The following is a 17,383-nucleotide window of genomic DNA, read 5'->3' as shown; positions in this document are numbered from 1 at the left end:
CTGCACACATCTGCGGTGCCTTTCGGCCGTGTCCATCGTCCGCCATGACGGATGTAAGGGGAAAGTCCTCTTCTCTATTGTAGTGTTAGATTCATGTTGGTAGAACTAGTTGGGTTCGATAAGATAGTTCGTAATGCATAGATCTTCTTTGAGTAGACTGGCCATCTCTAGCTTGTGCATCACGCTGCAACTCTCATTATTTCAATACAAGCATGGATCCTGATGGTGCACAAGAGAGCAGTTAGCCATGCTGCTTTTCCTCGTGTCAGTTACGGTCCTAGGTTACAACGAGATTAGGAGAGGATTGCCAACCTAAACTACATGTACAACTTCAACGATGTAGAGGCTATCCAGATGCTTCGGATGAGAAGATCCCCTTTCTCTGCACTTGTGAAAATATTAGAGAAAAGAACAAGTCACAATGTTTCTTCATGTCGTGGGGCATAACCAGGAGTCATCCGTAGCACATTCAGGCGATCCATGGGGACTATCTCTCGGTACTTCCAGCAGGTGTTGTACGCACTTGTGGAGCTCAGAGGTGACATGATCAAGCCAGCATCATCGAACACACCACCCATGATCAAGAACAGCTACAGGTGGTTCCCGTATTTCGGGGTAAGTACAAAATCATGTTCGTTCTACTTATCAGATGTGTGGTACTGTCAGAAACATGTCTGTGTGCTAATTTTTTATAGGATTGCATTGGGGATATTGATGGTACTCATGTGACTGCTCATGATGCGAGCATCTTGGGCGACAGCTTGTCAAGGCTTGATGGGTTGCAAATCCATGAGGGTAAGTTCTGTCTTGAAGATGTTGGATATGCATGACGACCTAGTATTCTACCTCCCTTCAGGAAAACAAGGTACCACCTCAACGAGTTCTCTCCCAGGCACCAACCTCAGAATGCGAAAGAGTTGTTCAATCTGAGACACTCAAGCCTTAGAGTCACCATTGAGAGGGCCTTTGCTGCATTGAAGAACAGGTTCAAGGTCCTTGAACATAAACCATTCCACACTTTTGACAATCAAGTAAAGCTGGTCCTTGCTTGGTGTATTCTTCATAACTGGATCCTAGATTGGGGCGAGGATGAGTTCTTCGAAGAGGTTGTCACTTTTGCTGAAGTAGAGACCGACCATGATGTGGACGTAGGCGACAATGAAGCCTGGAAGGAGAATATGCAAGAGTCGACAGGCGCAATGTGGGAAGCGAGAGGCAACACCACCATCTGCGAAGAAGAAGTGAAGAGGTGTAGAAGACTGTGAAGAAGTGAACCCCCTTTGATCCCCTGTTTATCGAACTCCAATTTGATCCCCATATGCTGAACTACCCCGTGATGATAAATTGTCATTCGTAGTGGCTAGGGAGCATCGTTATGAACTACCATTCGTACTATCTAGGGCTAATTTCGTGAACTGCTAATTTCGTTATTCTGCAAATGTCATGAACTGCTTTCTGTGTGATGGGAGGTGATAGCATGGTAAGGCTACAAGTTGTCGAGAAGAGGTGACCTTAGGCATGCCTAGATGGTCCCAGACAGTTGTAATCTCATCTCCATCGAGATTTGGTATTGGCTATAGCCAAACAAACAAAAGGCCTTTTTGGCCAAAACCATGCACCCCGACCTACCTAACAACATGCCAATTCCCGGCCTGGCGCTCGTTCCGGACGCGCAAGTGCCCTCGCACCACTGCGCCAGTGAGCCACGATTCGAGCCAAGGATACCAAACGCGCCCTAGGCGTTTGACGTTGTTGTTCGCTTGTGCTCGGTGCTCCAGTTTGACCTTGCTTTTCCTCTCCTCTCGAATCTCGAGTTCTTGACTACCACGTGCACCATGTCTTACCAAACCTTATACGCCTAATTCGGAGGCTCATACTGCGGATCTCGAGCGGCCCGGACTAAATGGTTTGACATGGTCTGCTTTTATTCGCACGTACATGCGCAAGAGTCCGACATAAATGAACCAATTTATTCGTGGCGTTCTATTTCCAATTTAAATTGGGTTGAAAATGCATTGTCACGAACACAACACACCATACGCGTGGCCATCTTCTGCGGACTCGGGCCCACCTAGAAGCGGGAAAGAGGCGTGGTTTCGATTCCTGCACATGTTGGTCTCACGGCGGCGCCATCACTTGGACCGCTTCGGCTTGAGCGGCAACACCAAGACCGGTGGGAGACACTAGCCGTGGCGCTCAAGAATGACTAGAAGGCCTGGTCCTCGGGCGCGAAGCCAAAGGTTCCGCGCGCCAGCGTTCCTGATACCTTCGATTTGGATTATGGATTGTATTATGATAAGCTTTTTACCTAGAATACCTAGGTTTAATCGAACCTTGGGAAGCACTGCTAAATAATGTGAAGGGAACGTCTACAAGACTTTCTAGTGTACTATAACTTCAGTCTACCAGACCTATCTAGTTTACTTCTAAGGGGTTTGTGTCCAATGATGGAAGTAAGCCATGGTTAAGGTTTCACCTGCAACTATGCATACATATATAAATGAAGCTCATATGTGTAACAAATAAAATAGAGATAAGAGATTTGAGAGTAGCACATCCGTAAATACCCTTGCCCCTAAAAGCAGAGATGACAAGAGCGCAATGGTCCAACCATTGTCCTCACAGCCGCAAGCAACAATAGTTTTTAAGTAAATAAAGACCAAAGCCTTTAGCTAGATAATTGTGGTATGATCCCGAATTAATCGCTAAACATGATCTTTACTTTCCCCTTTCTGTCACTGAGGTTTCGCGGTAACATGCCATTCTCCAATCATCCCACCTCTTCCCTTGATCGACTCGAATGATATGGGTACCTGCAGATCATCAAGACGAGGCAACAAGACAAGGCACTAGTAGGAAAACACTTATAGGTGGGATCTTAGTTCTGTGGCGCACCACCAAAAATACGCCACAAAAAGTTGTTTTGTGGCGCACCAGGCACGGTGCGCCACAGAAATAGCTTAATTTTGTGGCGCACCAACAATCCATGCATCATAGAAACTTGGTGGGGGTCAGCCCCAATCGTTGGCTTCACTATTTCTATGGCGCACAGGACAACGTGCGCCACAGAAATAAGACATTCTGTGGCACACTGGTCCTGATGCGCCACTGAATTAAGACTTTTGGTGGCGCACATGGAATGGTGCGCCACAGAAACTACACATTTCTGTGGCGCAGATGAGTTCCATGCGCCACAGAAGTTTTTTTTGGCTCCCCACGCAACTCCACCCCACCCCACCCCCCCCCCCACCCCCCGTGGATCGCCTTTTTTACCTCTGTAAAAAATGAAAGAAATAGATAGAAATTTCAAAAAATAAATTTCATCAAGATGCCCATGTATTATGTCATCTTTTACCACTAAAAATTAACAAACATAAATTTTGAATTTTTTTGCAAAATTGTGTGGGAAAATCATCAAACTGGATTTCTGGTTGCATTCGAACTCGAAAAAAGACGCACAATATATCAAAATGATCCCGGTTGGACGATTTTTAGAATCCCCAAATTCGAAAAGATTAAAATGTTACGGCCAGTTAAAGTTTTTTTGCTGCAAAATATAAAAAAAGAAAAAAATTTCTGTGGCGCACCAAGTGCCCATGCACCACAGAATTAACGTCCAAAATTTGAATTTTCTGCCGCCCTCCTCCACTTCTCCTCCACTTCTCCTCACTACTCCTCCACTTCTCCTCACTTCTCCTCACTTCTCCTCCTTGGATGCAAACTTCTGCTCCACTTCTCCTCCTCCTCCTCCTCCTCCACCACCACCACCACCACCACCTCCTCCTCCGGCCGTCCTCCTCCTCCTCCATCACCACCTCCTCCGGGGCCGGCCTCCTACTCCGGCGACCTCCTCCTCCTACTCCGGCGACCTACTCCGGCGACGACCACCTTCTCCTCCTCCTCCGGGGACCACCTCCTCCTCCTCCACCACCTCCTCCACCACCACCACCTCCACCACCACCTCCACCACCACCTCCACCTCCACCACCACCACCTCCTCCTCCACCACCACCACCACCACTACCACCTCCTCCTCCTCCTCCTCCTCCGGCCGTCCTCCTCCTTCACCCACCCACCCACCCACCTCCGGCTACCTTCCAGCGAAATATCAAAAAAAAAATTAAAAAATTCAGCGGCCCCAGATCTAGATCTAGATCTGGCTGCCTTTTTTTTGAATTAAAAAAAAAAATCTGTGGCGCACCACCGTCGGTGCGCCATAGAAATAAGTTTCTGTGGCGCATCACCGCCGGTGCGCCACAGAAATAAGACTTTCTATGGCGCTGATACGTCTCCAACGTATCTATAATTTCTTATGTTCCATGCTAGTTTTATGACAATACCTACATGATTTATTCATACTTTATATCATTTTGATGCATTTTCCGGTACTAACCTATTAACAATATGCCGAAGCGCCAGTTCCTGTTTTCTGCTGTTTTTGGTTTCAGAAATCCTACACAGGAAATATTCTCGGAATTGGACGAAACAAAAGCCCACGGCCCTATTTTCCACGGAGGGTTCCAGTACATCGAAGAAGAGTCGGAGACGGTGATAACGCGTGAAGCACACGTCCGTTGGGAACCCCAAGAGGAAGGTGTGATGCGTACAGCAGCAAGTTTTCCCTCAGTAAGAAACCAAGGTTTATCGAACCAGTAGGAGTCAAGGGCCACGTGAAGGTCGTTGGTGACGGAGTGTAGTGCGGCGCAACACCAGGGATTCCGGCGCCAACGTGGAACCTGCATAACACAAGCAAAATACTTTGCCCCAACGTAACAGTGAGGTTGTCAATCTCACCGGCTTGCTGTAAACAAAGGATTAAATGTATAGTGTGGAAGATGATGTTTGTTTGCGAAGAACAGTAGAGAACAATGATTGCAGTAGATTGTATTCAGATGTAAAAGAATGGACCGGGGTCCATAGTTAACTAGTGGTGTCTCTCCCGTAAGATAAAAAGCATGTTGGGTGAACAAATTACAGTTGGGCAATTGACAAATAAAGATGCATACATATCATGATGATTAATATGAGATTTAATCAGGGCATTACGACAAAGTACATAGACCGCTATCCAGCATGCATCTATGCCTAAAAAGTCCACCTTCGGGTTCGGAGCTTCAGCAATATTCCTGGGCGGGCCAAGATGCAGCAATGCAAGATTTCTTTGGAGAATATGGAGCCTTCGTAGGTCGGCCCAACAAGAGAAATGAAGAAATAACGAAATCCTGGGCGGGCCACGGCCCAGTTAGGCCCCAACGTAGCTCCACCCCTGACCCCTTCCAGTATTAAGTTGCAAACAACAGACAATTGCATTAAGTATGGTGCGTAATGTAATCAACACAAATATCCTTAGACAAAGCATTGATGTTTTATCCCTAGTGGCAACAACACATCCACAACCTTAGAACTTTCTGTCACTGTCCCAGATTCAATGGAGGCATGAACCCACTATCGAGCATAAATACCCCCTCTTGGAGTTACAAGTATCAACTTGGCCAGAGCCTCTACTAGCAACGAAGAGCATGCAAGAACATAAACGACATATATATGATAGATTGATAATCAACTTGAAATAGTATTCAATATTCATCGGATCCCAATGATACGTCCCAAACGTATCTACAATTTCTTATGTTCCATGCTACTTTTATGATGATACTCACATGTTTTATACGCATTATATGTCATATTTATGCATTTTCCGGCACTAACCTATTGACGAGATGCCGAAGAGCCAGTTGCTGTTTTCTGCTGTTTTTGGTTTCAGAAATCCTAGTAAGGAAATATTCTCGGAATTGGACGAAATCAACGCCCAGGGTCCTATTTTTCCACGAAGCTTCCAGAAGTCCGAAGAGGAAACGAAGTGGGGCCACGAGTTGGCCACACGCTAGGGTGGCACGGCCCAGGCCTTGGCCGCGCCGGCCTATTGTGTGGGGCCCTCGTGTGGCCCCCTGACCTGCCCTTCCGCCTACTTAAAGTCTTCGTCGCAAAACCCCCAGTACCGAGAGCCACGATACGGAAAACCTCCCAGAGACGCCACCGCCGCCAATCCCATCTCGGGGGATTCAGGAGATCGCCTCCGGCACCCTGCCGGAGAGGGGAATCATCTCCCGGAGGTCTCTTCATCGCCATGATCGCCTCCGGATCGATGTGTGAGTAGTTCACCCCTGGACTATGGGTCCATAGCAGCAGCTAGATGGTCGTCTTCTCCTAATTTTGCTATCATGTTCGATCTTGTGAGCTGCCTATCATGATCAAGATCGTCTATTTGTAATGCTACATGTTGTGTTTGTTGGGATCCGGTGAATATTGAATACTATGTCAAGTTGATTATCAATCTATCATATATGAGTTGTTTATGTTCTTGCATGCTCTCCGTTGCTAGTAGAGGCTCTGGCCAAGTTGATACTTGTAACTCCAAGAGGGAGTATTTATGCTCAATAGTGGGTTCATGCCTCCATTAAATCTGGGAAAGTGACAGAAAGTTCTAAGGTTGTGGATGTGTTGTTGCCACTAGGGATAAAACATCGATGCTTTGTCTAAGGATATTTGTGTTGATTACATTACGCACCATACTTAATGCAATTGTCTGTTGCTTGCAACTTAATACCGGAAGGGGTTCGGATGATAACCTGAAAGTGAACTTTTTAGGCATAGATGCATGTTGGATGGCGGTCTATGTACTTTGTCGTAATGCCCTGATTAAATCTCATAGTACTCATCATGATATATGTATGTGCATTGTTATGCCTTCTTTATTTGTCAATTGCCCAACTGTAATTTGTTCACCCAACATGCTAATTATCTTATGGGAGAGACACCGCTAGTGAACTGTGGACCCCGGTCCTATTCTTTACATCTGAAATACAATCTGCTGCAATAATTGTTCTTTACTGTTCTTCGCAAACAGTCATCTTCCACACAATACGGTTAATCCTTTGTTCACAGCAAGCCGGTGAGATTGACAACCTCACTGTTACGTTGGGGCAAAGTACTTTGGTTGTGTTGTGCAGGTTCCACATTGGCGCCGGAATCCCTGGTGTTGCGCCGCACTACACTTCGCCGCCATCAACCTTCAACGTGCTTCTTGGCTCCTCCTGGTTCGATAAACCTTGGTTTCTTTCTGAGGGAAAACTTGCTACTATCTGCATCACACCTTCCTCTTGGGGTTCCCAACGGACGTGTGTTAACTGCACGCATCACCCAACAAACACAACATTTAGCATTACAAATAGATGATCTTGATCATGATAGGCAGCTCACAAGATCTAACATGATAGCACAATGAGGAGAAGACAACCATCTAGCTACTGCTATGGACCCATAGTCCAAGGATGAACTACTCACGCATCAATCCGGAGGCGGGCATGGTGATGTAGATCCCTCCGGTGATGATTCCCCTCTCCGGCAGGGTGCCGGAGGCGATCTCCTGAATCTCCCGAGATGGGATTGGTGGCGGCGGCGTCTCTGGAAGCATTTCCGTATCGTGGCTCTCGGTAATAGGGTTTTCGCGACGGAGAGTTTAAGTAGGCGGAAGGGCAGAGTCAGAGGGCTGACGAGGGGCCTACACCATAGGCCGGCGCGGGCCCCTCCCTGGCCGCGCCGCCCTATGGTCTGGCCACCTCGTGGCCCCACTTCGTATGCTCTTCGGTCTTCTGGAAGCTCCGTGGAAAAATAAGACCCTGGGCGTTGATTTCGTCCAATTCCGAGGTATAGTGGACACAAATGGCATAGTTTTTGGCTCAAGGTTTTGGATGCACGAGAAGAATTCCCTCTCAGTACAAGGCTTTGGCTAGCAAGGTTGTTTGAAGCAAACACAAGTATGAACCGGTACAGCAAAACTTACATAAGAACATATTGCAAGCATTATAAGATTCTACACTGTCTTCCTTGTTGTTCAAACACTTCACCAGAAAATATCTAGACTCTAGAGAGACCAATCATGCAAACAAAACTTCAACAAGCTCTATGGTAGTTCTTCATTAATAGGTACAAAGTACATGATGCAAGAGCTTAAACATGATCTATTTGAGCAAAACAATTGCCAAGTATCAAATTATTCAAGACAATATACCAATTACCACATGAAGCATTTTCTGTTTCCAACCATATAACAATGAACGAAGCAGTTTCAACCTTCACCATGAACATTAAAAGTAACGCTAAGAACAGATGTGTTCATATGCAACAGCGGAGCGTGTCTCTCTCCCAAACAAAGAATGCTAGGATCCGATTTTATTCAAACAAAAACAAAAATAAAAACAAACAGACGCTCCAAGTAAAGCACATAAGATGTGACTGAATAAAAATATAGTTTCACTAGAGGTGACCTGACAAGTTGTCGATGAAGAAGGGGATGCCTTGGGCATCCCCAAGCTTAGATGCTTGAGTCTTCTTGAAATATGCAGGGATGAACCACGGGGGCATTCCCAAGCTTAGACTTTTCACTCTTCTTGATCATATTGTATCATCCTCCTCTCTTGATCCTTGAAAACTTCCTCCACACCAAACTCGAAAGAAACTCATTAGAGGGTTAGTGCATAATCAAAAATTCACATGTTCAGAGGTGACATAATCATTCTTAACACTTCTGGACATTGCACAAAGCTACTGGAAGTTAATGGAACAAAGGAATCCATCAAACATAGCAAAACAGGCAATGCGAAATAAAAGGCAGAATCTGTCAAAACAGAACAGTCCGTAAAGATGAATTTTTCTGCGACACTTAACTTGCTCAGATGAAAAATCTCAAATTGAATGAAAGTTGCGTACATATCTGAGGATCACGCACGTAAATTGGCAGATTTTTCTGAGTTACCTACAGACGGGGCTGCTCAATTTCGTGACAGTAAGAAATCTGTTTCTGCGCAGTAATCCAAATCTAGTATCAACCCTACTATCAAAGACTTTACTTGGCACAACAATGCAATAAAGTAAAGATAAGAAGAGGTTGCTACAGTAGTAACAACTTCCAAGAGTCAAATATAAAACAAAAGTGCAGAAGTAAAATAGTGGGTTGTCTCCCATAAGCGCTTTTCTTTAACGCCTTTCAGCTAGGCGCAGAAAGTGTGAATCAAGTATTATCAAGAGAAGAAGCATCAACATTATAATTTTCACAATTTGTCACAATAGGTATATTAGATGCTCCATCATCCATAGTGGTACTAAGGGCTTTGTCAATTTTAGGCCTATAATAGTTTTTTGGCTTAGGCACCTTAGAGACATACATGAACTTTTGCTCCTTACCCACATAAGCTTTCACCTTAAACTTAAGAGAAGAAAAAGTTGAACCCAAGGTTTCCATAGCTTCTTCAAGTTCACTAATCCTATGGGTTTGATTATCATGAGTAGCACAAGTTTCTAGGATAGCAATTCTCTCATTAATTCCACCTAGAGATTTATCAAGTTTATCAGTGTTATTAAGTAATATTCCCAATTTAGTCTTAATACTTGGAAGATTTTGCTCTATGGTCTCCAACTTTTTCATTACATCTTCAAGAGAGATTTCAATTTTAAGTTCATTAACAAGTGGTATTCCAACTAGACTCTCAATAATGCAACTAGCTTCTAAAGCAGGAGTGCGTAGGAAATTACCTCCCGCAAGAGTATCAAGAACATACCTATTCCAGCTAGAGATACCAACATAAAAGTTCCTAAGCAGGATAATAGTGGAGTGTTTCTTAGTGCACCTATGATGAGCATCACTAATTCTATACCAAGCATCTTTAAAACTTTCTCCCCCTTGTTGCTTAAACGAACAAACTTCAACTTCAGGATTAATCATTTTTAGTAGTAGTAAATAAAGCAAACTAAATATAATAAATGCAAGTAACTAATTTTTTGTGTTTTTAATATAGAGAACGCAAACAAGACAAATGAAATAAAGTAAAGAAACTAATTTTTGTGTGTTTTTGATATAAAGAAGCAAACAAAACAGAAAATAAAATAAAGTAAAGCAAGACAAAAACAAAGTAGAGAGATTGGAAGTGACAGACTACCCTAGCAGTGTGTCTTGATCTCCCCGGCAACGGCGCCAGAAAAAGAGTTTGATAACGCGTGAAGCACATGTCCGTTGGGAACCCCAAGAGGAAGGTGTTATGCATACAACAGCAAGTTTTCCCTCAGTAAGAAACCAAGGTTTATCGAACCAGTAGGAGTCAAGGGCCACGTGAAGGTCGTTGGTGACGGAGTGTAGTGCGGCGCAATACCAGGGATTCCGGCGCCAACGCGGAACCTGCACAACACAATCAAAATACTTTGCCCCGACGTAACAGTGAGGTTGTCAATCTCACCGGCTTGCTGTAAACAAAGTATTAAATGTATAGTGTGGAAGATGATGTTTGTTTGCGAAGAACAGTAGAGAACAATGATTGCAGTAGATTGTATTCATATGTAAAAGAATGGACCGGGGTCCACAGTTCACTAGTGGTGTCTCTCCCATAAGATAAATAGCATGTTGGGTGAACAAATTACAGTTGGGCAATTGACAAATAAAGATGCATACATATCATGATGATTACTATGAGATTTAATCAGGGCATTACGACAAAGTACATAGACCGCTATCCAGCATGGATCTATGCCTAAAAAGTCCACCTTCGGGTTCGGAGCTTCAGCAATATTCCTGGGCAGGCCAAGATGCAGCAATGCAAGATTTCTTTGGAGAATATGGAGCCTTCGTAGGCCGGCCCAACAAGAGAAATTAAGGAATACCGAAATCCTGGGCGGGCCACAGCCCAGTTAGGCCCCAACGTAGCTCCGCCCCTGACCCCTTCCAGTATTAAGTTGCAAACAACAGACAATTGCATTAAGTATGGTGCGTAATGTAATCAACACAAATATCCTTAGACAAATCATTGATGTTTTATCCCTAGTGGCAACAGCACATCCACAACCTTAGAACTTTCTGTCACTGTCCCAGATTCAATGGAGGCATGAACCCACTATCGAGCATAAATACCCCCTCTTGGAGTTACAAGTATCAACTTGGCCAGAGCCTCTACTAGCAACGGAGAGCATGCAAGAACATAAACAACTTATATATGATAGATTGATAATCAACTTGACATAGTATTCAATATTCATCGGATGCCAACAAACACAACATGTAGCATTACAAATAGATGATCTTGATCATGATAGGCAGCTCACATGATCTAACATGATAGCACAATGAGGAGAAGAAAACCATCTAGCTACTGCTATGGACCCATAGTCCAAGGATGAACTACTCACGCATCAATCCGGAGGCGGGCATGGTGATGTAGAGCCCTCCGGTGATGATTCCCCTCTCCGGCAGGGTGCCGGAGGCGATCTCCTGAATCCCCCGAGATGGGATTGGCGGCGGCGGCATCTCTGTTATCACCAGATTTTGGCCAAATTAGAAGGTGGGCCGTAATTGAGATGGGCTTGGAGGAAATTTACATGAAGTGTCTCTGAATCGGCCTTGTGCGAGAATTTGGGCTAGATTGCCCGTGTATCTGTACATTATGGTAGATCGCATCTTAGTTTAGAATTAAGAGATAGAGTTTGGTCGTATACGACTAGGTTTATTCCAAAGATAGAAAGTCCCCGGTGATGGGGCCTAATGCCACGTGGGTTGCCCGATCTCACGAATTGACCGAGGGAAAGGCGGGGGAGAGGAAGAACACGAAGAACACGGCGAAGAACACAGCGAACGCACGCAACACAACCCGATACAATTCCGGTTTACTCCCGATAGCCCAAACCACTATCCCGATAAAATCTCTCAAGGGAGAGACACGCGGTAGAATCCTCGAGAGGAAGATCGGTATACGATTGGTAGAATCACACGAGTGAGAGACCGGTGGTAGAATCACAAGTGTGAGAGACTAATCATATAAGGAGTGCCTTGTACAATAGATTTGGGTAATCTAAGGAGGGGGTTTCCCTAATCCCAAAGGGATGGTGGAGGCATAAGCCTAGGTTCTCTCAAGTTCAACTCTTACCTAATGAAGGGGGAGGTGGGAGCCTATATATAGGGAGCCACCAAAGGAGGGGTAGTTTAGGCATACAAAGGGATAAAGGGTTCAGATTTGATGCTCCTTGCAGTGGGGCGTCAGGGCCAGCACAGGTAGGGCGATAGGGCCGACGCAGGTAGGGCGGCAGTGCCGTCGTCCTCAGGCGTAGTGGCGGTGCGGCAGTGCCGGTCTTCCTGGCACGTCTCCTTATCCTCGACGTTCTCTTCCATGCTTCCACGACCTCGGCCTTGAATCCTCGAGCCTCCATGGTGTCGTCCACTTCCTCCGTACTTGGCGATGTGTTCCTATCATGGTCATATGAAGGAGGATGAAGTAGCATACCATTCATCAGAGACAATTGTAGGCACGCATAAAGGAGAAGATTCACCTTTGCGTGATGTGTCGGCGTTGACGCACATGATGCGGTGGAGACCGAAGGTCGCCCCGTATCATCTCCCCCCACTTGAAAAAGAGTCGTCCTCGACGATAGCTCTTCATGAACATGTATAGGAGGTAGATGACAACCACGCTTGAATGTCGCTTCACTTTTCAAGAGCCCTATCAATAGCACAAGAAAAGCCAAGCAACACTCAAAGCATAGCCAATGTTCCACGGGTTTAGCAAAAGAGCGCAAGTAGAAGGAGGTCACCTTAGTAAGATGTCGATGTGCTCTCATGGAGAGATCTTGTGTAGTCGAAGTGTGGGGTTGAACCCATTTGTTGACGCTCATCCACAAGTCACTTGTACCTTCACACAACAAAGACCAAGCAAAGTATATTTATGTGTGATATTGGAGCACATCATCGATGACATGTCCTTTCATGTTCACAACACCGTTAGCACAACACAAATTTATCAAGAATAATGCATGTGCAAGGTCAATGTGTAAGAACTCCATTTCAACATCTTTCAAATACGGAAACAGAAAAACTCCAAATTGTGAGACGACTATGATGTCCATCTCATGTAGAAACTCATGTGCATTATTGCATTCAAGGCATCGGAAAGAGAAATTGTTCAACATCCTTGAAGCACTAAGTGGAGAATTTGGCAAAAACACATACGGAAGAGTGTCCAAAATATCATCAACATGTGTGCACACAAACCATTGGAAAGAGAAATTGGTCCTCATATTTGTTGCAACACACAACATATCATCCAAAAAGTTCATCAAGTAAAAATTTGCACAACCGTGTGTGCGAACAAACCAAATGAAAGAGAAATTGGTCAACTTGTTTGAGGCAACACCAACGGTAAGAATCATATCATCATGCTTGCAAAAGAACCATAAGAAAGAGAAATTGTTCGGCATGTTCAATGCAAAGCATGGGAAAGGTATTAGAGCCGGGTTCGATCTTGTACTTACTTGTATTATGCTCTCAAGAGCTCTTTTGGTCAACTCGTGCTCAATCGAGGTTGACCTTGTCTTTCGTGTACCTACACACACCATAGGCAAAACAAAGAACGTGTGTGCATGGTATATGAACACATCATCCATCATGATGTTCCATTTCTTTTGCACATCACCATTAGCGTTAAGCCAAGCATCATAATAGATATGGTGAATATGCGGAGTAAACATGGGAACATGATCAACATGGATATATGCAAAGTCTTCAAAATTTGAGAGAGCTATGGGGGCAATCTCGTTCACAAGCATATTAACATCATTGCAAACCAATCATTGGAAAGAGCAAGTATTCAACATTTTGGTTGCATTAATGGGAGAATATTGCAAGCATTGTGAGCAAAACATGTTCAAAGTTTCATCATTGTTGTTGACAAACCTAGGGAAAGAGCAATTGTTCGGCAAGGTTGTCACAACACAAGCATCATTATCAACATTGCAATCAACACATGGGAAAGAGAAATTGTTCGACAAGTTGCATGCAATGGGAGATATATTGAAACACTCATAGCATGGCATGGTCATGTTATCACAAGCAATCAAGTCCACATGATCAACAATGTTATCAAGCAAAGCATCACATGGGAAAATGAAAGAAGCATTTGACATAGCATTAGGATCATCCAACTCATGCAAGCACTCACAAATCATCATGTCCACTAGTGGGATCATGGCATCATCAACAACCATATAGGTACCTTTGTAGTCCCGCTCATATGAGGTAGGTGTTGTGGGAGTGGTAGGCTCCATGTGGCCTCCATGTTCATCTTCAAGCAACAAGCATGGTGTGATATCATCATCTTCATGCACCATGTACATCTTCTCCATGATCGGCGTCTCGTCATCCATGGTACCTAATGAGACACAAGAGAACACACTAGAGGTAGAGGGTAAGTTGTTAGAACTTGAAATGGCCTCACATGACCTATCAACTACCACTCTCATCTCACTTGGTGTATCACTCATGCTCTCGAAGTGGAGGCACTCATCAAGCTCACATATAGTGGAGTCACTCATCTCACATATAGTGGAGTCACTCATCTCACATATAGTGGAGTCCCTCATCTCCATGGCAATGGCGTCGCCGATTTCCGAGCAACCTAGCAAAGAGGAAGACAACACAAGAGGAGTAGAGGTTAAGTTGTTAGAAATCGAAACATCCTCACTCGACTCATGGGGTATGTCACTCTTGCTCTCAAGGTGTTTGAAGTATGCGTGGCACTCCGCTTTATCTTTGGGTGTCATATGGGCTTCTCGAGCATCTAGCTCGGCGAAGTATGCTCTCATCTCGGCTTGCTCTTGTGGGGTCATCATGTATATCTCTCACTAGGTAAGGTGTATGTGTATGTGGTGGAAGGAAACCTACACATGTATCTCACCAATGAAGAAAGTATCGGAAAAATGGTTCAAGTCAAGAGCAAAGCCAAAATGTATCGGGGTTACTCACACACACACTCAAAGCACACGCAAAAGGCTAAGAACTCTATATGTGGTGGGTAAGGGGTGGATAGCAAACGAAAAAGGTCAACGGAAAAGTCTATTGTCAAATGTGGGTAAGATCCAAAGTCAAAAGTCAAAAGTGGTGATCTATGTCAAGGAAACACGGAAACACACACAAGGAAGAACAATGGGGTTAGCGCGACCAAAGAAGTGAGCAAGGAACAAAATGGGTCCTAACGAAGACTATTAGCTCGGTGTCACGCCAACACAAGAGAGACGGTAGCTTGGTTGCATATGAGAGAAGCAACAAGATTTGCACAAGATGCCACTCTTCTCTTTTCTCTCTTAGTGCTCACAAACTTTGCACTCCTTTGTATCGGTGGACACACACTCTTTTTCTATTCCTTTTTTTCTTTTTCTCTTTTTTTTCACTTTTTTTTCTCTATGCTTAGAAGCTTTATTTTTTCTCTATGTATATATCACACTTTTTCTTCTTTTGTGTATCTTTCTCACCGAGCTTGCTTCGGAGCTTTGCTCAACACAACGCACACACACACCCTCTCACGGTCGTGACACTTGTGCAATGCTTCGCAACACTCGGAAAGCCACTCTCAATGGGATAGGTACGCAAAGGAAGAAAGGGGCTACAAGGGGTGAGGGGGGCAAGTTATACCTATTGACGTTAGGCGGTGTCAAGCACACGAACTTGCGATGCGAAGTGGTGGTGACGATGGTGTCGAAGATGCGCCGGAATCCGGGGTGCCGATGCCTTTGTCGCGGTGTTGATGTAGGCACGGAAGCGGTTCTCACGGACCAAAGGCACTCTAAAACAGAAACCGGGCAAATTAAGTCAATGCCCGAAAAGTTGGGTCAAAACGAGCGGTCAAAAGTTGGGGTCCAAAAATTTCGGAAAAGGTGTCAAAATTAGAGTGACGATGTTGTGAGATGGCTGTAAAAGTTTGGGATCAAACGGGCTCCGGAAAGTTGTCAAAATTTGGAGCAAAAAGTGGAGTCAAAATTGGACAAAAGTATGGTCAAAATTGTGAAATCCGGTCGGGGCCGGTTTGACCGGATCCTGGGCCGGACCATCCGGTTGCCGCCCGGTTGGCGCCCGGTCCGAGCTGATTTTCCCGGCGTGACGTCCGGTCGACCGGGCGTGCGGGCCGGCTTTGTTGCTGGCGGCGCGCGTGGTGAGCGGAGGCGCGCGGGGACAGGCCAGAGCTGGGCGCGAGGAGCGGGTGTCGCGCGCTGCGCTGCTGCAAGGTGAGTGTAAACGGGCGGTGGTTTGGAGCTGGTTGCGCGCGCGCGTGGCACAGCAGAGGAGCAGGGCGAGCAGGTGTTGGGGCGCAGCGGTGGAAGATGCAGCGGGCGGCCGGCGGCTGGTGGAGGCCAGGCGAGCTGCGTCGGCGGAAGCTCAGGCAGCGGGAGCTGTGCGGCAGGCGGGGCGAGGTTGAGGTTGGCCGGGGCGAGGCCGCATGCGGGCGCGCGCGCTGGTGGTTGCGAGGCGGCGGCTGGTGGCTTGGCCCGCGTAGGCGTGCTGCGGAGGAGGCGCTCGATGGTGCGGCCAGGGAGGAGCGGCCAGGACGCGCTGACCAAGATTTGCAGGAGATGAGCGCGGGTCGTTCTTGCAGTTCTTGACCAAAACGGACCGAAATCGCTCAAATTCGCACCAAATTGGAAGGAATTGATGGGGAAAAATGGGGGAAACGGTAGATCAGCACTAGGAACATCAGATCTGTGGATCAAAACCACAAAAACCGAAACAAATCCGGAGATCAATTTTCGAGCTATTTTTTGGGGCAATTTTTTGGGAAATTTTTTGGGCGAAATTGGAGAGATTCGAGGGTCAAATTCGTGGCAACCTTTGCTCTGGTACCATATGATGGGGCCTAATGCCACGTGGGTTGCCCGATCTCACGAATTGACCGAGGGAAAGGCGGGGGAGAGGAAGAACACGAAGAACACGGCGAAGAACACAGCGAACGCACGCAACACAACCCGATACAATTCCGGTTTACTCCCGATAGCCCGAACCACTATCCCGATAGAATCTCTCAATGGAGAGACACGCGGTAGAATCCCCGAGAGGAAGATCGGTATACGATCGGTAGAATCACACGAGTGAGAGACCGGTGGTAGAATCACAAGTGTGAGAGACTAATCATATAAGGAGTGCCTTGTACAATAGATTTGGGTAATCTAAGGAGGGGGTTTCCCTAATCCCAAAGGGATGGTGGAGGCATAAGCCTAGGTTCTCTCAAGTTCAACTCTTACCTAATGAAGGGGGAGGTGGGAGCCTATATATAGGGAGCCACCAAAGGAGGGGTAGTTTAGGCATACAAAGGGATAAAGGGTTCAGATTTGATGCTCCTTGCAGTGGGGCGTCAGGGCCAGCACAGGTAGGGCGATAGGGCCGGCGCAGGTAGGGCGGCAGTGCCGTCGTCCTCAGGCGTAGTGGCGGTGCGGCAGTGCCGGTCTTCCTGGCGCGTCTCCTTATCCTCGACGTTCTCTTCCATGCTTCCACGACCTCGGCCTTGAGTCCTCGAGCCTCCATGGT

The 17,383-nt window shown here is 45.9% G+C and overlaps 1 protein-coding gene and 1 long non-coding RNA gene across 2 annotated transcripts; one reads left to right on the top strand and one right to left on the bottom strand.

The window, feature by feature from the left end:
* Positions 1–480: 480 nt before the first annotated feature.
* LOC139830366 (uncharacterized) lies at positions 481–1,265 on the top strand. The gene is made up of 3 exons (XM_071818366.1): positions 481–615; positions 696–778; positions 857–1,265. Exons 1-3 carry the CDS (start codon positions 481–483, stop codon positions 1,263–1,265), a joined length of 627 nt encoding a protein of 208 aa, XP_071674467.1.
* A 10,563-nt stretch (positions 1,266–11,828) lies between these two features.
* On the bottom strand, positions 11,829–15,219 carry LOC127348184 (uncharacterized). The gene is made up of 2 exons (XR_011744154.1): positions 13,345–15,219; positions 11,829–12,725 (listed from the first exon to the last, which is right to left on the bottom strand). It is a non-coding gene; the product is annotated as an uncharacterized lncRNA (long non-coding RNA).
* Between the last annotated feature and the right edge of the window lie 2,164 nt (positions 15,220–17,383).

Source organism: Lolium perenne, chromosome 4, assembly GCF_019359855.2.
Source record: "Lolium perenne isolate Kyuss_39 chromosome 4, Kyuss_2.0, whole genome shotgun sequence".
Classification (NCBI taxonomy): Eukaryota; Viridiplantae; Streptophyta; class Magnoliopsida; order Poales; family Poaceae; genus Lolium; species Lolium perenne.
Note: the sequence above shows the minus strand (reverse complement) of the source record. Positions and strands in the feature narration are given on the sequence as shown.